At 49.8% G+C, this 17,005-nt stretch overlaps 1 protein-coding gene across 8 annotated transcripts in view; it reads left to right on the top strand.

The window, feature by feature from the left end:
- The window catches only part of ep400 (E1A binding protein p400), a gene marked incomplete at its 5' end in the record, with an annotated part of 50,015 nt that extends 38,393 nt beyond the window's left edge, over positions 1 to 11,622 (top strand). For 6 of the 8 annotated variants that reach the window (XM_083645004.1, XM_083645003.1, XM_083645006.1 and 3 more), the window contains 13 exons: positions 760 to 816; positions 1,305 to 1,383; positions 2,438 to 2,611; positions 2,724 to 2,769; positions 2,859 to 2,959; positions 4,574 to 4,775; positions 5,267 to 5,403; positions 7,282 to 7,518; positions 7,673 to 7,847; positions 8,823 to 8,959; positions 9,274 to 9,411; positions 9,506 to 9,583; positions 10,669 to 11,622. In XM_083645004.1, coding sequence (XP_083501130.1) covers positions 760 to 816; positions 1,305 to 1,383; positions 2,438 to 2,611; positions 2,724 to 2,769; positions 2,859 to 2,959; positions 4,574 to 4,775; positions 5,267 to 5,403; positions 7,282 to 7,518; positions 7,673 to 7,847; positions 8,823 to 8,959; positions 9,274 to 9,411; positions 9,506 to 9,583; positions 10,669 to 10,971 — 1,864 coding nt within the window. In that variant the 3' untranslated portion in view covers positions 10,972 to 11,622. The remainder of the gene's footprint in view (positions 1 to 759; positions 817 to 1,304; positions 1,384 to 2,437; positions 2,612 to 2,723; positions 2,770 to 2,858; positions 2,960 to 4,573; positions 4,776 to 5,266; positions 5,404 to 7,281; positions 7,519 to 7,672; positions 7,848 to 8,822; positions 8,960 to 9,273; positions 9,412 to 9,505; positions 9,584 to 10,668) is intronic. The other 2 variants (XM_083645005.1, XM_083645001.1) reach the window with 1 other exon arrangement.
- Between the last annotated feature and the right edge of the window lie 5,383 nt (positions 11,623 to 17,005).

Raw genomic sequence — 17,005 nt, 5'->3', positions numbered from 1 at the left:
TTAAGCCCGCCCATCAAACCACTGTAAGCATTAAGCCCGCCCATCAAACCACTGTAAGCATTAAGCCCGCCCATCAAACCACTGTAAGCATTAAGCCCGCCCATCAAACCACTGTAAGCATTAAGCCCGCCCATCAAACCACTGTAAGCATTAAGCCCGCCCATCAAACCACTGTAAGCATTAAGCCCGCCCATCAAACCACTGTAAGCATTAAGCCCGCCCATCAAACCACTGTAAGCATTAAGCCCGCCCATCAAACCACTGTAAGCATTAAGCCCGCCCATCAAACCACTGTAAGCATTAAGCCCGCCCATCAAACCACTGTAAGCATTAAGCCCGCCCATCAAACCACTGTAAGCATGAATGTGTTGCTGTTAGTCGCTCGATAAGAAATCTCCACTTGGTTCTCAGTCATTAAAAGGGAAACCACCAAAGAAACAAAGCTGATACATTTACGTAGCGTCTTGCACAAACATCCCATAAGTTGTAACCAATAACAATGTTTGAGTCAATGACTACATTTACATGGACTGCCTTATTCTGATGTGACAATACTCATACATACAGCATTTTCTGATGACTTAATAATAATAGATTAAATAAAATTAATAAAATTAAATTAAATATTGGGAGGAAAATACAGACTGGCAAAATTCTTTCTCGAAGATTCTTTCCACAAAGTGCAGTTCAGATGTTGTGTAGTAGATGTAGTAAAATGTCCTTTTAATTATTGTTCATGTTGTATTTGTCACTTCACAGGCTGGGCATGAACCCCTTCCAGAAGAATCCCAAACACGCTTCAGTCCTGGCAGAAAGGTACATGTGATGTTTACATGTGTGCTGCTGATTCAACCTGTCTTTATTTCATCACACACACACACATCATAGCATGCACACACACACACGCACACACACACACGCACGGCGTAACGGCAACCCATGTTAAGGGCTTGCCCAGGGTGGATACGAACCACTGACCTTCGGCTTGTGAGTCAAAGACACTAACCACTCCACCAAGAGAGCTAGCTCCCTTGGCGGAGCTGATTAACATGCCTTTATACTGGGGAGTGTGTTTAACCAATCCACTCGCTACCACACTGGACTCACGAGGTATCCGCGCTGATTCACCTCGGTTACACCAGTACATACACACACACACACGTGCACAGCAGCCAGTACACACACGCACACACACACACACGTGCACAGCAGCCAGTACACACACACACACGTGCACAGCAGCCAGTACACACACACACACACACATAAAGGACAGAAGTGTAATATGTGTGTGTTTTCTCCAGTGGGATCAGCTACGACAAGCCCCTCCCTCCCATCCAGGTGGCATCTCAGCGTGCTGAGAGGATCGCCAAGGAGAAGAAGGTGTGTGTGTGTGTGTGTGTGTGTGTGTGTGTGTGTAGAATGTGTTGACAACAGTCTGTCAGAAGGTGTGTGTGTGTGTGTGTAGAATGTGTTGACAACAGTCTGTTAGAAGGTGTGTGTGTGTGTGTGTGTGTGTGTGTGTGTGTAGAATGTGTTGACAACAGTCTGTCAGAAGGTGTGTGTGTAGAATGTGTTGACAGCAGTCTGTCAGAAGGTGTGTGTGTAGAATGTGTTGACAGCAGTCTGTCAGAAGGTGTGTGTGTGTGTGTGTGTGTAGAATGTGTTGACAACAGTCTGTCAGAAGGTGTGTGTGTGTGTGTGTGTGTGTTGATAACAGTCTGTTAGCTAATGTGCACAGCACTGTGCTAAGGCAGGGATAGGCAGCCATGTGGAGTGCAGAGTATTCAGGTCTTCTCTGGAGGAATCACCTCATGTAGTGAAATGAAAACCTGCACACTCAGCCTACCTCTGTGCTAGGTGCTAGGTAGGCTATTGAGACGTTCAAGTGCAGTCATGTTGCTATGTAGCAGTGTTCCTGCTGGCGCACTCAAAGTTGGAACGTGTGTGTGTGTCTGTGTGTGTGTGTGTGTGTGTGTGTGTGTCTGTGTCTGTGTGTGTCTGTGTCTGTGTGTGTGTGTGTGTGTGTGTGTGTGTGTGTGTGTGTGTGTGTGTGTGTGTGTCTGTGTGTGTGTGTGTGTGTGTGTGTGTGTGTGTGTGTTTCTGTGTGTTTCTGTGTGTTTCTGTGTGTGTGTGCGTGTGTGTCTGTGTGTGTGTGTGTGTGTGTGTGTTTCTGTGTGTGTGTGTGTGTGTGTGTGTGTCTGTGTGTGTGTGTGTGTGTGTGTGTGTGTGTGTGTGTGTTTCTGTGTGTGTGTGTGTGTCTGTGTGTGTGTGTGTGTGTGTGTCTGTCTGTCTGTGTGTGTGTGTGTGTGTGTGTGTGTGTGTGTGTGTGTGTGTCTGTGTGTCTGTGTGTGTGTGTCTGTGTGTGTGTGTGTGTGTGTGTGTGTGTGTGTGTGTGTGTGTGTGTGTGTGTGTGTGTGTGTGTGTGTGTCTACAGGCTGCAGCAGAGCAGCAGAGAGCTCAGCAGTTAGCGCAGCAACAGGCTGGAGCTCCCGCGGCGGCGGTGGTACCGGGCCAGGTCCAGGCGGTGGTACCGGGCCAGGCGGCGGTAGCCGGGGTCCAGGCTGCTACAGTGAGCGGAGCTGCTACCGTGCCCAACGCAGCAGTACTGGTGAGCATCAACATCATCACCACCCACCACAAAGTGACGTCCAACACAAAGCTGTGTGTGTGTTTGACTCTGAGAAGCTTCTTCTTACAAAGTGAGTCTCATGTGTTTTCAGGCCGGAGCCATCAAGAATGCCACCGCGGGCACAACCATCCAGGCTGGTATGTTTGCATGGCACCCGTACGGTTCACATTACACAGCTCTGTTGGTGTCCCAGGCGTCAACTCCGTTCTCTTTTGTTCCTTTGCAGCCACTGTAGGCGGGAACGTGATTGTGAACACAGTAGCTGGAGTTCCTCCAAGTCCCTTCCAGGCCAACAAACGCCTGGCATCTCCAGTCATCCCAGGCTCTGTGAGTCATGTTCATTTATCACCCACTGCTCTCCGCCTGGCTTAACTCATCCTCCCACTGCTCTCTGCTTAACTCATCCTCCCACTGATGAGGAGTTCATGACACAAATAGCTTCTGGATTAGAATAAAGTACAACACACAACAGCCTCGACACCTTCAAAGACTTAAAGCCCCTGGAAACACAAATCCACAATAACCTGCCAGCTATGTCATTTAGGGTCTCATGTGCAGAATAGAGAGCCAAAGTGGAACGTCACTTCCTGCTTCAGCACTGTACCAGAGATTTCCATCCGCCGTTTATCTTCCCATAGACATTTAGTAAAATACTGGTTCAAACCAAACAGTACAGATAGATTTAGAAACAGGAGAGATCACATAACATTTCACTTGGGCCAAAACGTAAAGAAAATGCGGGTTTGAAGAAAATATTTTTTTGATGTTTTTTTTTGTTTTGGTCTGAGTGAAATGTTCTATGGTCTCTCCCGATTATAGCGTTAGCTGAACGTTTGGTTTGAACCAGTAAAACTTTTTGTATATATATTTTACGAAATGTCTATGGAAAAATAAATGGTGGATGAAAATCTCTGGTACAGTGCTGAAGCAGGAAGTAGGCGGTCACTTTGTCTCTATAGTTGATAGAGAATGGAATTTTAACCACTCTACATCTGCTAAATGTATATATAACAATATAAACCAAATGAACTTGAAGCCAGGAGTCCAGGAAGATGTCTTAATGAAAGTATATTTATTACCATAACATTCTCTGTCAATATGTATTGTCAGAGGGCTGAATCTCAATGTACACATTCAGATACGTTATACAGAGCCAAATATTCAGCGGCGATGTCACAATTTGACATACGCTTTATAGGCAAAGGAAGAGGAAAGGCAGAGAGGAGGGGTGATGAACTTTGGAAATGTGTGTGCGTCGTGCATTCTGACCTGACTTGGAGCCTACAGGGCTCCTGTCTGTATCAGCAAGTGTTCCTGTGTCATGGCCATTGTCATGCTGAGTTTCTGAAGGCCAGAGCAAAGGGGAGAAATCTCCTGCTTGATAAGCTAGTTATGTGTCTCTGCATAGTGCAAATATGCATTTGTGAGATGTCTTATGACTAATGACTCATATCATTAATTATGTGTATGCAATTATAGCTTATAGCTTATTGATTAGGAAATGGCATGGAACTTATATTTTTCTCCAACGCTATAGTAAGTCCTTTGGCACAAATGATGACGTGCGTCGATGCAGCCATGCACACATGTGGGGCGGCTTTAGCTCAGGAGGTAGAGCGGGTCGGCCAATGACGCAAGGGTTGGCGGTTCGATCCCCGCTCCCTCCCAGCTGCTGTCGCTGTGTCCTTGGGCAAGACACTTAACCCTCCTTGCTCCCGATGATGTGTAGGCACCCTGCGTGGCAGCCTGCCGCCATTGGTGTATGAATGGGTGAATGTAGACTATCTACTGATTGTAAAGCGCTTTGGATAAAAGCGCTATATAAATGCAGACCATTTACCATTTACCATGTACGTCTTCATAAACAGCAATGGTGACTGGAGGGGGTTTTACTGATCATTAGACGTGTTGGAGTCTGTGTTAATCGTGTTGTTTGTCCAGCCTGCCGGTGCTGCCGGGGCCCAGGTGGTCCACGCACAGCAGAGGACCGTTCCTGCTGCCACCACCCCCACGGAGGTGGTCACCATCGCTACAGGACAGGGGGTCCGCGCCGTCACCCCCGTGACGGCTTCTGCTGTGGTATCTACAACCCTGAGCCCGGTGCCGTCACAGACTCGCTCACTGGTCACGCAGGTCACACCAGGTACTGCAGCACCAAACACAGTGCTTTATCTGACAAGACACACGTGTTAGCTCAGTCACTCACTCACTCTCTCTCTCTTGCCCATTTAGATGGCCCTAATTACGTAATTAAAAAATCCAGCTCCATTAGGTCACCCGCAGGGGGCGCTCTTTACACTTCCTGAAAGATTCAGCACAATAGCACATAAAATGGCATAGCTGTGGCCGAACACAATTTCTGCGCAGTCACACACAGACACTTCGCATTACTGCTTTATACAAATCTGACCAATCTCTGCACCCTCCCCCCTCTTTCTCTCCCCCCCTCTCCTCTCTCTCTCTCTCTCCCCCCCTTCCTCTCCCTCTCTCTCCCCCCTCTCCTCTCTCTCTCTCTCCCCCCCTTCCTCTCCCTCTCTCTCCCCCCCTCTCCCTCTCTCTCCCTCTCTCCCTTGCCCCTCGCTCTCTCTCTCTCTCTGTCTCTCTCCCCCTCTCTCTCTCTCTCCCCTCTCTCAGCCACAGGCATGCAGCTGTCCCAGGGCAAGCCTCTCACACAGGCACACCTCCAGATGCTGCGTCAGCAGCAGCTCCAGCAGCAGCAGGCGCAGCAGCAGGCTGCCTCACCACAGATCAAAGCTGTGAGCAAACCCCAGGTACATCAGCATCTGACACACAACTGCTATACACACAACGCACGGCTACATGTGCACAGAGCAGCACTCTGCACACGGCTACATGTGCACAGAGCAGCACACGGCTACATGTGCACAGAGCAGCACTCTGCACACGGCTACATGTGCACAGAGCAGCACTCTGCACACGGCTACATTTGCACAGAGCAGCACTCTGCACACGACTACATGTGCACAGAGCAGCACTCTGCACACGGCTACATGTGCACAGAGCAGCACTCTGCACACGGCTACATGTGCACAGAGCAGCACTCTGCACACGGCAGACAGAGGTGCACAGAGCAGCACACGGCTACATGTGCACAGAGCAGCACTCTGCACACGGCAGACAGAGGTGCACAGAGCAGCACTCTGCACACGGCAGACAGAGGTGCACAGAGCAGCACTCTGCACACGGCAGACAGAGGTGCACAGAGCAGCACTCTGCACACGGCAGACAGAGGTGCACAGAGCAGCACTCTGCACACGGCTACATGTGCACAGAGCAGCACTCTGCACACGGCAGACAGAGGTGCACAGAGCAGCACTCTGCACACGGCTACATGTGCACAGAGCAGCACTCTGCACACGGCAGACAGAGGTGCACAGAGCAGCACTCTGCACACGGCTACATGTGCACAGAGCAGCACTCTGCACACGGCTACATGTGCACAGAGCAGCACTCTGCACACGGCAGACAGAGGAGAGACTCAGGTATGAAATACAACCACTTTGTATCATACCTATAAAGGCATAATGCCTTTCCATATGTGTACAAGTCGGTATCAGACGCAGAGGGGCGTGACAAAGCTGCAGTATGTGATGACCTATGAGAACTGACTGCACACTCTGCTATTGGCTCGGGGCTATAGACCTCACGTGCCCCACTGACCAAAGGTCTTGGCAGATAAATTCAAGACACTGGTACTGGCCTACAGGGCAGTACACCAGTCAGCTCCCCTGTACCTGCAATCTATGGCAGGTTCCAAACCTCTCACCGCTCCCTTCGCTCCTCTACCAGTGCAGGGCGCCTCGCTCCTCCTTCGCTACGGGCGCTCAAAAGTCGCTCATCCCGATCTCGACTCTTCTCCTCCCTGGCACCCCAATGGTGGAACGAGCTGCCACCTTCGGTCAGGACTGCTGAATCACTGCCGATCTTTCGGAAAAGACTAAAGACTCACCTTTTCAGGCTCCACCTGGGCCCTTCTTGATCTAACTTCTTTCTCTCTCTTCTTTCTCTCTCTTTATTTAATATTAAAAAAAAAAAACCCTAAACTAAAACTCGTACCACTGTTCCTTCAGGATTTGTAGTTGTCATAGACTGTGCTCCATAGTTGATTGCTCTATTGCTGACAAAAAGTGTGTTACTGTAAGTCGCTTTGGATAAAAGCGTCTGCCAAATGACGTAATGTAAATGTAAATGTAATGTAATAAATACACCGCCCCACACTTCTAGTGGGTCATAAGTGATAATTGAGAGGGATTCTTTTTTATGAGTCTATACATTGTTTTTTTGTTATTTGTTTTTTGAAAATGCTGTGTAGTATGCCTTTAACTACAGGGCAGACGTATTCAGAATTATATGGGTGACTCTCCATTTACACCTGGTTTTCAAATGCGACCTGGATCCGGCCATGTTATCTGGATAATGCTCGCATTTAAAAACCAGGTGTGAATGGGGTGAAAGATCTGATGAACACCATGTGATCCAGACTACCTCCAGATGTGGTCAGGCAGATCTGATCACGAGGCTTTTGCACCTTGCATTAACAAGCGTTTTTCCTTATCCAAATAACTTATCCGGATGCAGATGGCATTTAAAAAGCAAGCGTCTGGTGAACATGTCTGTTGTGTTTCCAGGAGCTGTTAAAGATGAAGAAGCTGCAGCTGGCCCAGCAGCAGCAGCAGCAGGTAGCAGCAGCAGTGGCTGCAGCAGCAGCTCAGGGCCAGCAGGGGGCAGTGGGGGCCCAGCAGGCATCCCAGGTGCAGCCTGCCCAGGCGGCGCAGGCCAATCCCCAGCTGGCAGCCGTGGCAGCGCCCAGGTCCGGGGCTGTGCTGACTGGCACTACTGTGGCCAACCTGCAGGTGGCCAGACTGGTAAGACACCACATTCACACAATTGTGTTCTAAATTTATAGTCACAGAAAAGATTTAGAACTGTGCAAGTCAGCTATGCAACCTTTTTTCTCCCATTTATTGTTTTACTTGAACATGAAACGCACTAATATACTGGTGACGTTTCCATTCCCAGACTCGAGTGCCCACTCAGGGTCAGATCCAGGCCCAGGCGGGGCAGACGGCCCAGGTGACCCTCACCAAGCCTCCTGTGGTCTCTGTGCCCGCCGTCGTCACTACTGCTGGAGTCACCACACTGCCAGTCACTGTGGCAGGCATCAGTGTGGCTATTGGCCAGGCCCAGAAAGCAGGTGGGTGTCTTATTGACTCACCTTAGACACCTTAGGGAAAGTGAAAAGCTTATTTAGTTTGTTTGTTTTTCCTGGGAAAGACCTTCCACACATCAGATGTTTAGACAGCAAATGGAAACGCTTTCATGAACTGGGAATAGGTTGAATCACTATCGTGTGGTATCACTCGGTGATGGAGAAAGCGAAAGAAATACTTATTTATATGAAAAAAGCTGCTGCTGATTATTTTCATTCCTCTCTTCCTGTGAGCTATCAAACTTCATAATAGTTAACGGTGGTGTTATAAAAGTAAGAGAACATTGTGACTAAACATTTTACTATTGTGCGTGAACAGTTTTACACACATTCCTTCAGTTTGACAGTTATTGAGAGTTGATTTGAGTTAAGTTGTGGACCAGTGATGTCATTTGTGCATGAATGACATCACTGGTCCACAACTTAACTCAATTCAACTCTCACAGAATGTTATTATGTTTAATTATGTTTAAAGTATGTTCATGTTTCTGATGAAGACTTTGTAGTCGAAACGTTAAAATAAACTGACCTGGGAGCTTACTTTAATTCAGTGTGCGGACTCTATTTATTTTTTAAAGTATGTTCATGCCATTTGCACATATGTGCCACTGTCTGTGGCGTGTCTTACTGCTTTATTGCTTGTTGCCTCTTGTTTTTAATTATTGTTTTATTTTATTTTTGCACTATGTTGTAACGGAGTCTACAGCACAAGAATTTCACACGTGATACTTGTACTTCGGAGTGACAATAAAAATCTTGAAATCAATAACTGTCAAACTAAACGAATGCCTGCAAAAGTGATTCAATCTTTTTCGGATATACTACTGATTTTGTAACGATACAAAGCTGGCAGTTAATTGGTGGGCTGTTCCTTGAACTCCTGTGGATTTTGTAGCTCCTTCTATGTCCCAAGGTTCCCCATGTGAGCTTGTGTCTTTGTTCCTCCTCTCCTCTCGTCAGGTGGGCCTGTGCTGACGCCCACCACCTACCCCCAGATGCAGGTTCAGCAGCTGCTGCAGATGAAGAAGCAGGTCCAGGCTGCAGCTCAGCAGAAAGCAGGCCAGACACAGCAAGGACAGGCCACTGTCCAGCAGAAGGTATCCACGCCACACACAGCCAGACACAGCAGGGTCTGTACCTTAACAATGGCTTTAGATTGTTAGGAGTGAATCTCTATTCCAGATGCAGACTGACTCGCATGGTGTCACACCTGTTGTCAGAGCCGTGCACTTGTCCAGTGTCCTCTTCTGAAGTGACAGTCAATGTCAATCTTGAGTTAGCGGTGACAGTGTCTGTGTTGTGACCCTTAGCTTGTCACCCTACAGGTGACAGTGTCTGTGTTGTGACACTTAGCTTGACACCCTACAGGTGACAGTGTCTGTGTTGTGACCCTTAGCTTGGCACCCTACAGGTGACGGTGCAGGCAGCCCAGCAGCAGCAGAAGGTGACCTACGCTGCCACCACCCAGCTTCAACAAGGCATCAAGACGCAGTTCTTCACTACCTCCATCGCCCAGGCTCAGAAACCCACTGGAGCCCAGCAGATCCAGGTCCATCCTCGTCACCATCTCACAATCCATATTGAGAAATACATGGTGGAGTTGCAGGCTTATCTGTGATTTTCTTGTTGACTTCTCTTATCAGGTGGCTAAGCTCCCACAGATAGTGCAGCAGCAACCCACTGTGGCCAACATTCAGCAAATAGTGTCTTCTCCTCAGCAGGTAAGCGTCTTAGCCAGAGCGTTACTCCCGGGGGCAATGTTTGTCTGTTAGGTCTGCTATATCAAGCTATATCACAGACATTTAACTCCTTATGAGCTGGTGTGCAGCCTCAGGCAGAGCCATTCTAGTCTTGCACTGCCACTACATGTAGATGGACCAGTGGTTGAGAATCGTTTTAAATCACTTCTCCAGATGTCCTTTACCCAGGATCATGTCTACGGTATGTTCCCTGGGTTCTATGTTCCCCGGGTTCTATATTCCCCGTTTTTCACTAACCTCTCCCAGCCCCCACGCCAAACCTAACCTCCCCCCATGCCTAAACCTAACCTCCCCCAGACCCTAACCCAAAACCTAACCTCTCCCACCCCCACGCCTAAACCTAAGGTCGGCATTGCGGGTGGTCGGCATAGCGCGTGGACACCATTTGGGAAAAGCGGGGAACATAGGACCCGGGGAACATAGGGATGACCCCCTTTACCCTTATTGTTTTTACTTTCATATCATGTTCACTGTCTTCATATCTTGTGGTGCTTTCTTGATTTGTTATTATTTGTTGCCATAAAAAGGTGTATTATTTCTCTGGCATGACACATGAGCGGTTTTGCGATGCAGTGGGATCAGATTGCGTGAAACCTCTGCATCTGTATGACTCCATTTACACCTGGCATTAAAATGTGTTTTGCGTGATCAGATTGCAATGGAATAGTGCCTGACCACATGAAGGTAAAGGGGTAAATTCATCCAAGACACATTGGGGACAGATTGTAATCTGATCGGCCAAACCACCTCTGGAAGAGGTCATGGACACATTGTGACCACAGTGAACACAAGTGGAAATGCAAATGCGTTTTCATTCCACATACAACAACAGTCACCGCTGTTTTTCTGCTACTCTACGTTATGGAGCTTGCCGTATCCGATCACAATCGGATCTCAATATGGACACATTTATACCAGGTGTAAATGTAGTCAGGTTAATGTGGTCAAGCACTATCCAATTGCAAACTGATATCACCCAAAACACATTTTAATGGCAGGTGTAAATGGGGGGTCTATCTTTATTTTTCTTCTTGGTTGTTTCCCAGATCCAGGCGCAGCCTCAGACAGTGGCCTTGACCCAGGCGGGCGCGTCGGGCCCTGCCCAGGTGCAGATGATCTCGGCCGGGTCGGCAGCGGCCCAGGTGGTCCAGCAGCAGAAGATGGTGGTGACTGCAGCCGCCTCCCCGCAGATCCAGACCCCTCCCCCCCACAGCCCCGCCCAGGCGCCCCCTGCTGCCGAGTCCCCCGTACAGCAGCCCGCTCCGGCCCCGCAGCCCGCCAAGGGTCAGGCTCGCCAGGGTGGCATGAGGGCCAAAGCTCCCACCAAGCCCAGTGGGGGCAGCAGCTAGGAGCGGCTAGGAGCGGCTGGAAGGAGCGGCTAGGAGCGGCTGGAGGGAACACTGGCACCGATACGCTCAATGGAACTCTGGAGAGTCTTCACACTTTGATGCAGTACAGATGTGGCTGCGCTGAAAGACGTAACCGAGTCACCGGTGTTACTTCTGATCTCTGCTCATTTGAGGAAATGTGGAACGTTCCTTGAAAATGTACACAATCTTACTCAAATTTCTCCCCACCCTTATTTCAGAATCCGATCTACTGCCCAATACAACGTCATAAGATCAGAGAGAGATAAGAGTCATGCCTTCACCTTGATGATTATAAACGTTATTGCTCCATAGATTTCCTGTTGCCGGGGCCGATGGGTAATTCTACCCTGGGGGAACGAACTGTCCGTTAGAATAAGTGTATTCATGCGTAGTCCCTTTTATGATGTCTGTAATTCCCTTGTTGTTTATAGATATTGAATGGAAAATAATGCACGTTCCTTTAGTCATCATTTATGTTTTTTTATTGTAACAAATACACTGTAAACATGTACTTTAGTATTTTGTGTTTTCTCATAAATTTGTCTTTTTTTATTGATGTCAAAAAAACCTGTAAATAACAATGGAAAACATTTGTACTTGTAAAGTAGTTGTGTTTTCATTGGACTTTTTCAGCCTAATTGTAATAAAGTGTTTTGTTTTTATACACAAATTCATCTTTTTTCCCCTTTCATTAAATCCCTGGTCAGTCATTTGTATAGTCTTGTGAATACTTCACATCTGCCACAACAATCTTTTAGCCTTTTTATTGATCTGAATAATTAATTTATTGTCAGACAAGTACTGGAGGGCAGGCGGTTGTGTTCTGGACCAGTGTCTCAACTGAGGTCACCTGACAAACGGCAGAAATGGCCGCCGCCTTCACACAGGCTGCAGCGAGCCTTCACCTTCAATGAGTGTTTTGGTTTGGCAGGCGATCAATGTGTTTGTGAAGCGTCTGGCCACAAGGTGGCGTGTGACTGTGAGGACGGCATGTAGAGGAGAAAGCCCTGCTCAGCAGAGTCTGCTGGCTGCTGACGGGCACATATGTCAGAGCACAGTTAAGTGCATTCAGACTCTAGGGCAAAAAGAGCCAGAGGGAGACACTCTGCATGTTAAGAGCGTGGTGCATTTGGGCTCATGATATTAGTATGAAAATACCTGCAAAAAAAGACGGTCTTTGCAGAAATCTGGAGAAAAAGTTGGCGTTCACGTAACACCTCTGACATCACTTGTTGCTGAACGTTCTGCTGGGCCTGATAGCAGGGATGCAAACTCATGGAGAGTGAAAAAGGTGAGCAGACCTATTTTGGGACGAAAAACGTGACCGTCACCTAACATCACACAGGTGTACAGTTGCACCTGCAGTTTACAAAAATGAGTCTAGATGCAGCAGTGATTGAAAAATAAATAAATCACCATTGAAATATTATATTCCATCGCTATATACCCTTATATTAATGCAATGTGGTCTCCAACCTGCACCGTGCTCTTTAACCCATTGATACCTGATGCAGCATTTGCGTGTATATCCCTCATTTGTGTGTGTATCCCTTTAAGACCGCGAACCGCGTCACGCGGTTCGCGGTCTTAAAGGGATACACACACAAATGCTGCATCAGGTATCAATGGGTTAAAGGCAGCATCTTCCCGACCGTGGCCGTTTGCAGACATTGCCTCAACCAACAAGTGTAAAAGCTTGTGTGAAACTAAGCAACAAATGTGCATTGACTTGTCGGGGAACTGAATCGTTTGCTGAGATGATGAGGCGTACCTTTATTTGTCCCCAGGGGGGCGCTGTGGTATCAGCGTCCTCCATGCCTCCCCGCCCGTTGAAGAAGCCTGGTACTCAGGAGGATTTTGCAGCTCATTGTAACACACCCTGCATCTCTCCTCTCTATTGGCAGCCGGTGGCCAGTCTGCAGTCAGCACTAAAGCGGTGAGACAAGGGAGATGAGGTGGAAGAGAGGACACAGAGATGAACAGATGGGCTGAGCAGCTTCCTCTGGACATCACTCCATCCCTGCCTGCCTGTGCACAGCCTGGACATCACTCCATCCTGCCTGGCTGTCTGTGCACAGCCTGGACATCATTCCATCCCTGCCTGCATGTGCACAGCCTGGACATCACTCCATCCTGCCTGCCTGCCTGTGCACAGCCTGGACATCACTCCATCCTCCCTGCCTGTGCACAGCCTGGACATCACTCCATCCTGCCTCCCTGCCTGTGCACAGCCTGGACATCACTCCATCCTGCCTGCCTGTGCACAGCCTGGACATCACTCCATCCTGCCTGCCTGTTCACAGCCTGGACATCACTCCATCCTGCCTGCCTGTTCACAGCCTGGACATCACTCCATCCCTGCCTGCCTGCCTGTGCACAGCCTGGACATCACTCCATCCCTACCTGTCTGTCTGTGCACAGCCTGGACATCACTACATCCCTGCCTGCCTGCCTGCATGTGCACAGCCTGGACATCACTCCATCCTGCCTGCCTGTGCACAGCCTGGACATCACTCCATCCTGCCTGTCTTTGCACAGCCTGGACATCACTCCATCCTGCCTGCCTGTGCACAGCCTGGACATCACTACATCCCTGCCTGCCTGTGCACAGCCTGGACATCACTCCATCCTGCCTGCCTGTGCACAGCCTGGACATCACTACATCCCTGCCTGTCTGTCTGTGCACAGCCTGGACATCACTACATCCCTGCCTGGCTGTCTGTGCACAGCCTGGACATCACTCCATCCTGCCTGCCTGTGCACAGCCTGGACATCACTCCATCCCTGCCTGGCTGCCTGTGCACAGCCTGGACATCACTCCATCCTGCCTGCCTGTCTGTTCACAGCCTGGACATCACTACATCCTGCCTGTCTGTGCACAGCCTGGACATCACTACATCCTGCCTGTCTGTGCACAGCCTGGACATCACTCCATCCTGCCTGCCTGTGCACAGCCTGGACATCACTACATCCCTGCCTGGCTGTCTGTTCACAGCCTGGACATCACTACATCCCTGCCTGTCTGTCTGTGCACAGCCTGGACATCACTACATCCTGCCTGCCTGTGCACAGCCTGGACATCACTCCATCCCTGCCTGGCTGTCTGTGCACAGCCTGGACATCACTACATCCTGCCTGCCTGCCTGTGCACAGCCTGGACATCACTCCATCCCTGCCTGCCTGCCTGTGCACAGCCTGGACATCACTACATCCCTGCCTGGCTGTCTGTGCACAGCCTGGACATCACTCCATCCTGCCTGGCTGTCTGTGCACAGCCTGGACATCACTCTATCCTGCCTGGCTGTCTGTTCACAGCCTGGACATCACTACATCCCTGCCTGGCTGTCTGTGCACAGCCTGGACATCACTCTATCCTGCCTGGCTGTCTGTGCACAGCCTGGACATCACTCCATCCCTGCCTGGCTGTCTGTTCACAGCCTGGACATCACTACATCCTGGCTGTCTGTTCACAGCCTGGACATCACTACATCCTGGCTGTCTGTGCACAGCCTGGACATCACTACATCCCTGCCTGGCTGTCTGTTCACAGCCTGGACATCACTCTATCCTGCCTGGCTGTCTGTGCACAGCCTGGACATCACTCCATCCTGCCTGTCTGTCTGTTCACAGCCTGGACATCACTACATCCCTGCCTGGCTGTCTGTTCACAGCCTGGACATCACTCTATCCTGCCTGGCTGTCTGTTCACAGCCTGGACATCACTACATCCTGCCTGGCTGTCTGTTCACAGCCTATTCTCTCCTCCTTGCTTCTCAGACGAGCCACTGGAACGTGTTGGCAGTGAGTCAGAGAAAGAGGAGCCAGTGTTGATCGGATCAATGCAGGTTTTTATTGGCTGACATAAAGGTCAGACACAAGCAGCCTCTAAGAGCCCTGATGGCGCTGTGCATTTATTATAGCTGAGGGGAGGAACAGCTGGCAGACTTCACAACATGCAGGAGCTGTCATGGCGGGGTTAAGGACAGCAGACGAATCACTGCACTTTACCTAATTCATACATAGGCCTATTATCACTATAGCTCCATAACCCCCCTCTCTCTCTGTCTCTGCCTCTCTCTCTCTCTCTCTCTCTCTCTCTCTCTCTGTCTCTGTCTCTGCCTCTCTCTGTCTCTCTCTCTCTCTCTCTCTCTCTGTCTCTGCCTCTCTCTGTCTCTCTCTCTCTCTCTCTCTGTCTCTGTCTCTGCCTCTCTCTCTCTCTCTCTCTCTCTCTCTCTCTCTGTCTCTGTCTCTCTCTCTCTCTCTCTCTCTCTCTCTGTCTCTGTCTCTGCCTCTCTCTCTCTCTCTGTCTCTGCCTCTCTCTCTCTCTCTGTGTCCTACTGCAGAGAAAAAGGAGAGACAAGCACTCCCATCTCCACCTCTTAACGCCATCCACCTTTTATTTGAATGTCATATTACATCAATATATGGGGGGGGGGGGGGGGGGGGGTAAATGCACCTTTCACGCACATGATACAATTGCCAGGGCAATTGCAAGCACGAAGAAAGCCCCATGTTAGTGCTTTGGATTGCAGACTGACATGTGTTTTGATATCTCTGTTTCCATTGACAAAATTCTCTCCCGCTGCCGAGGCTGTCAGAGCCACTTTCATCTCTCCCCTCAGACACCAGCATGGAAGTGTCTACCTCAGGAGGCTCACCTCAGGAGGCTCATCTCTCCACTCAGACACCAGCATGGAAGTGTCTACCTCAGGAGGCTCATCTCTCCACTCAGACACCAGCATGGAAGTGTTTACCTCAGGAGGCTCATCTCTCCACTCAGACACCAGCATGGAAGTGTCTACCTCAGGAGGCTCACCTCAGGAGGCTCATCTCTCCACTCAGACACCAGCATGGAAGTGTCTACCTCAGGAGGCTCACCTCAGGAGGCTCATCTCTCCACTCAGACACCAGCATGGAAGTGTCTACCTCAGGAGGCTCACCTCAGGAGGCTCATCTCTCCGCTCAGACACCAGCATGGAAGTGTCTAGCTCAGCAGACTCATCTCTCCCTTCAGACACCAGCATGGAAGTGTCTACCTCAGGAGGCTCACCTCAGGAGGCTCATCTCTCCACTCAGACACCAGCATGGAAGTGTCTACCTCAGGAGGCTCACCTCTCCACTCAGACACCAGCATGGAAGTGTCTACCTCAGGAGGCTCACCTCAGGAGACTCATCTCTCCACTCAGACACCAGCATGGAAGTGTCTACCTCAGGAGACTCATCTCTCCACTCAGACACCAGCATGGAAGTGTCTACCTCAGGAGGCTCACCTCTCCACTCAGACACCAGCATGGAAGTGTCTACCTCAGGAGGCTCACCTCAGGAGGCTCATCTCTCCACTCAGACACCAGCATGGAAGTGTCTACCTCAGGAGGCTCACCTCAGGATACTCATCTTTCCACTCAGACACCAGCATGGAAGTGTCTACCTCAGGATACTCATCTTTCCACTCAGACACCAGCATGGAAGTGTCTACCTCAGGATACTCATCTCTCCACTCAGACACCAGCATGGAAGTGTCTACCTCAGGATACTCATCTTTCCACTCAGACACCAGCATGGAAGTGTCTACCTCAGGAGACTCATCTCTCCACTCAGACACCAGCATGGAAGTGTCTACCTCAGGATACTCATCTTTCCACTCAGACACCAGCATGGAAGTGTCTACCTCAGGAGGCTCTTTAAACCCTCTGAACGGTGTCAAATGTGGGAGGGAGGCAGGCAGGAATGTGGGCTGCTCTCTCTCTCTGTCTCTCTCTCTCCCTCCCTCACTGTTTCTCTCCTTCGTTTGCAGAGAGGAGGGGCCCCTGCTGAATGACAGGCTTTGGAAACTGTTGCCTAAGAGACCAGCGGGGCTGAATGCATGAGAGAGAGAGAGAGAGAGAAGAAAAGCATCCAGGTAAGGAGCCCCTGGAGGCCTGTCTCGGCTCAGTGCCCTGCTGATGATAAAGGCCACATCCTCTGTGTGTCATCGCAGGCTGTGATCACACAGCCCCAGGGGCTAGCCGCCTGC

Source organism: Poromitra crassiceps, assembly GCF_964638095.1.
Source record: "Poromitra crassiceps genome assembly, chromosome: 10".
Classification (NCBI taxonomy): domain Eukaryota; kingdom Metazoa; phylum Chordata; class Actinopteri; order Beryciformes; family Melamphaidae; genus Poromitra; species Poromitra crassiceps.
Note: the sequence above shows the minus strand (reverse complement) of the source record. Positions and strands in the feature narration are given on the sequence as shown.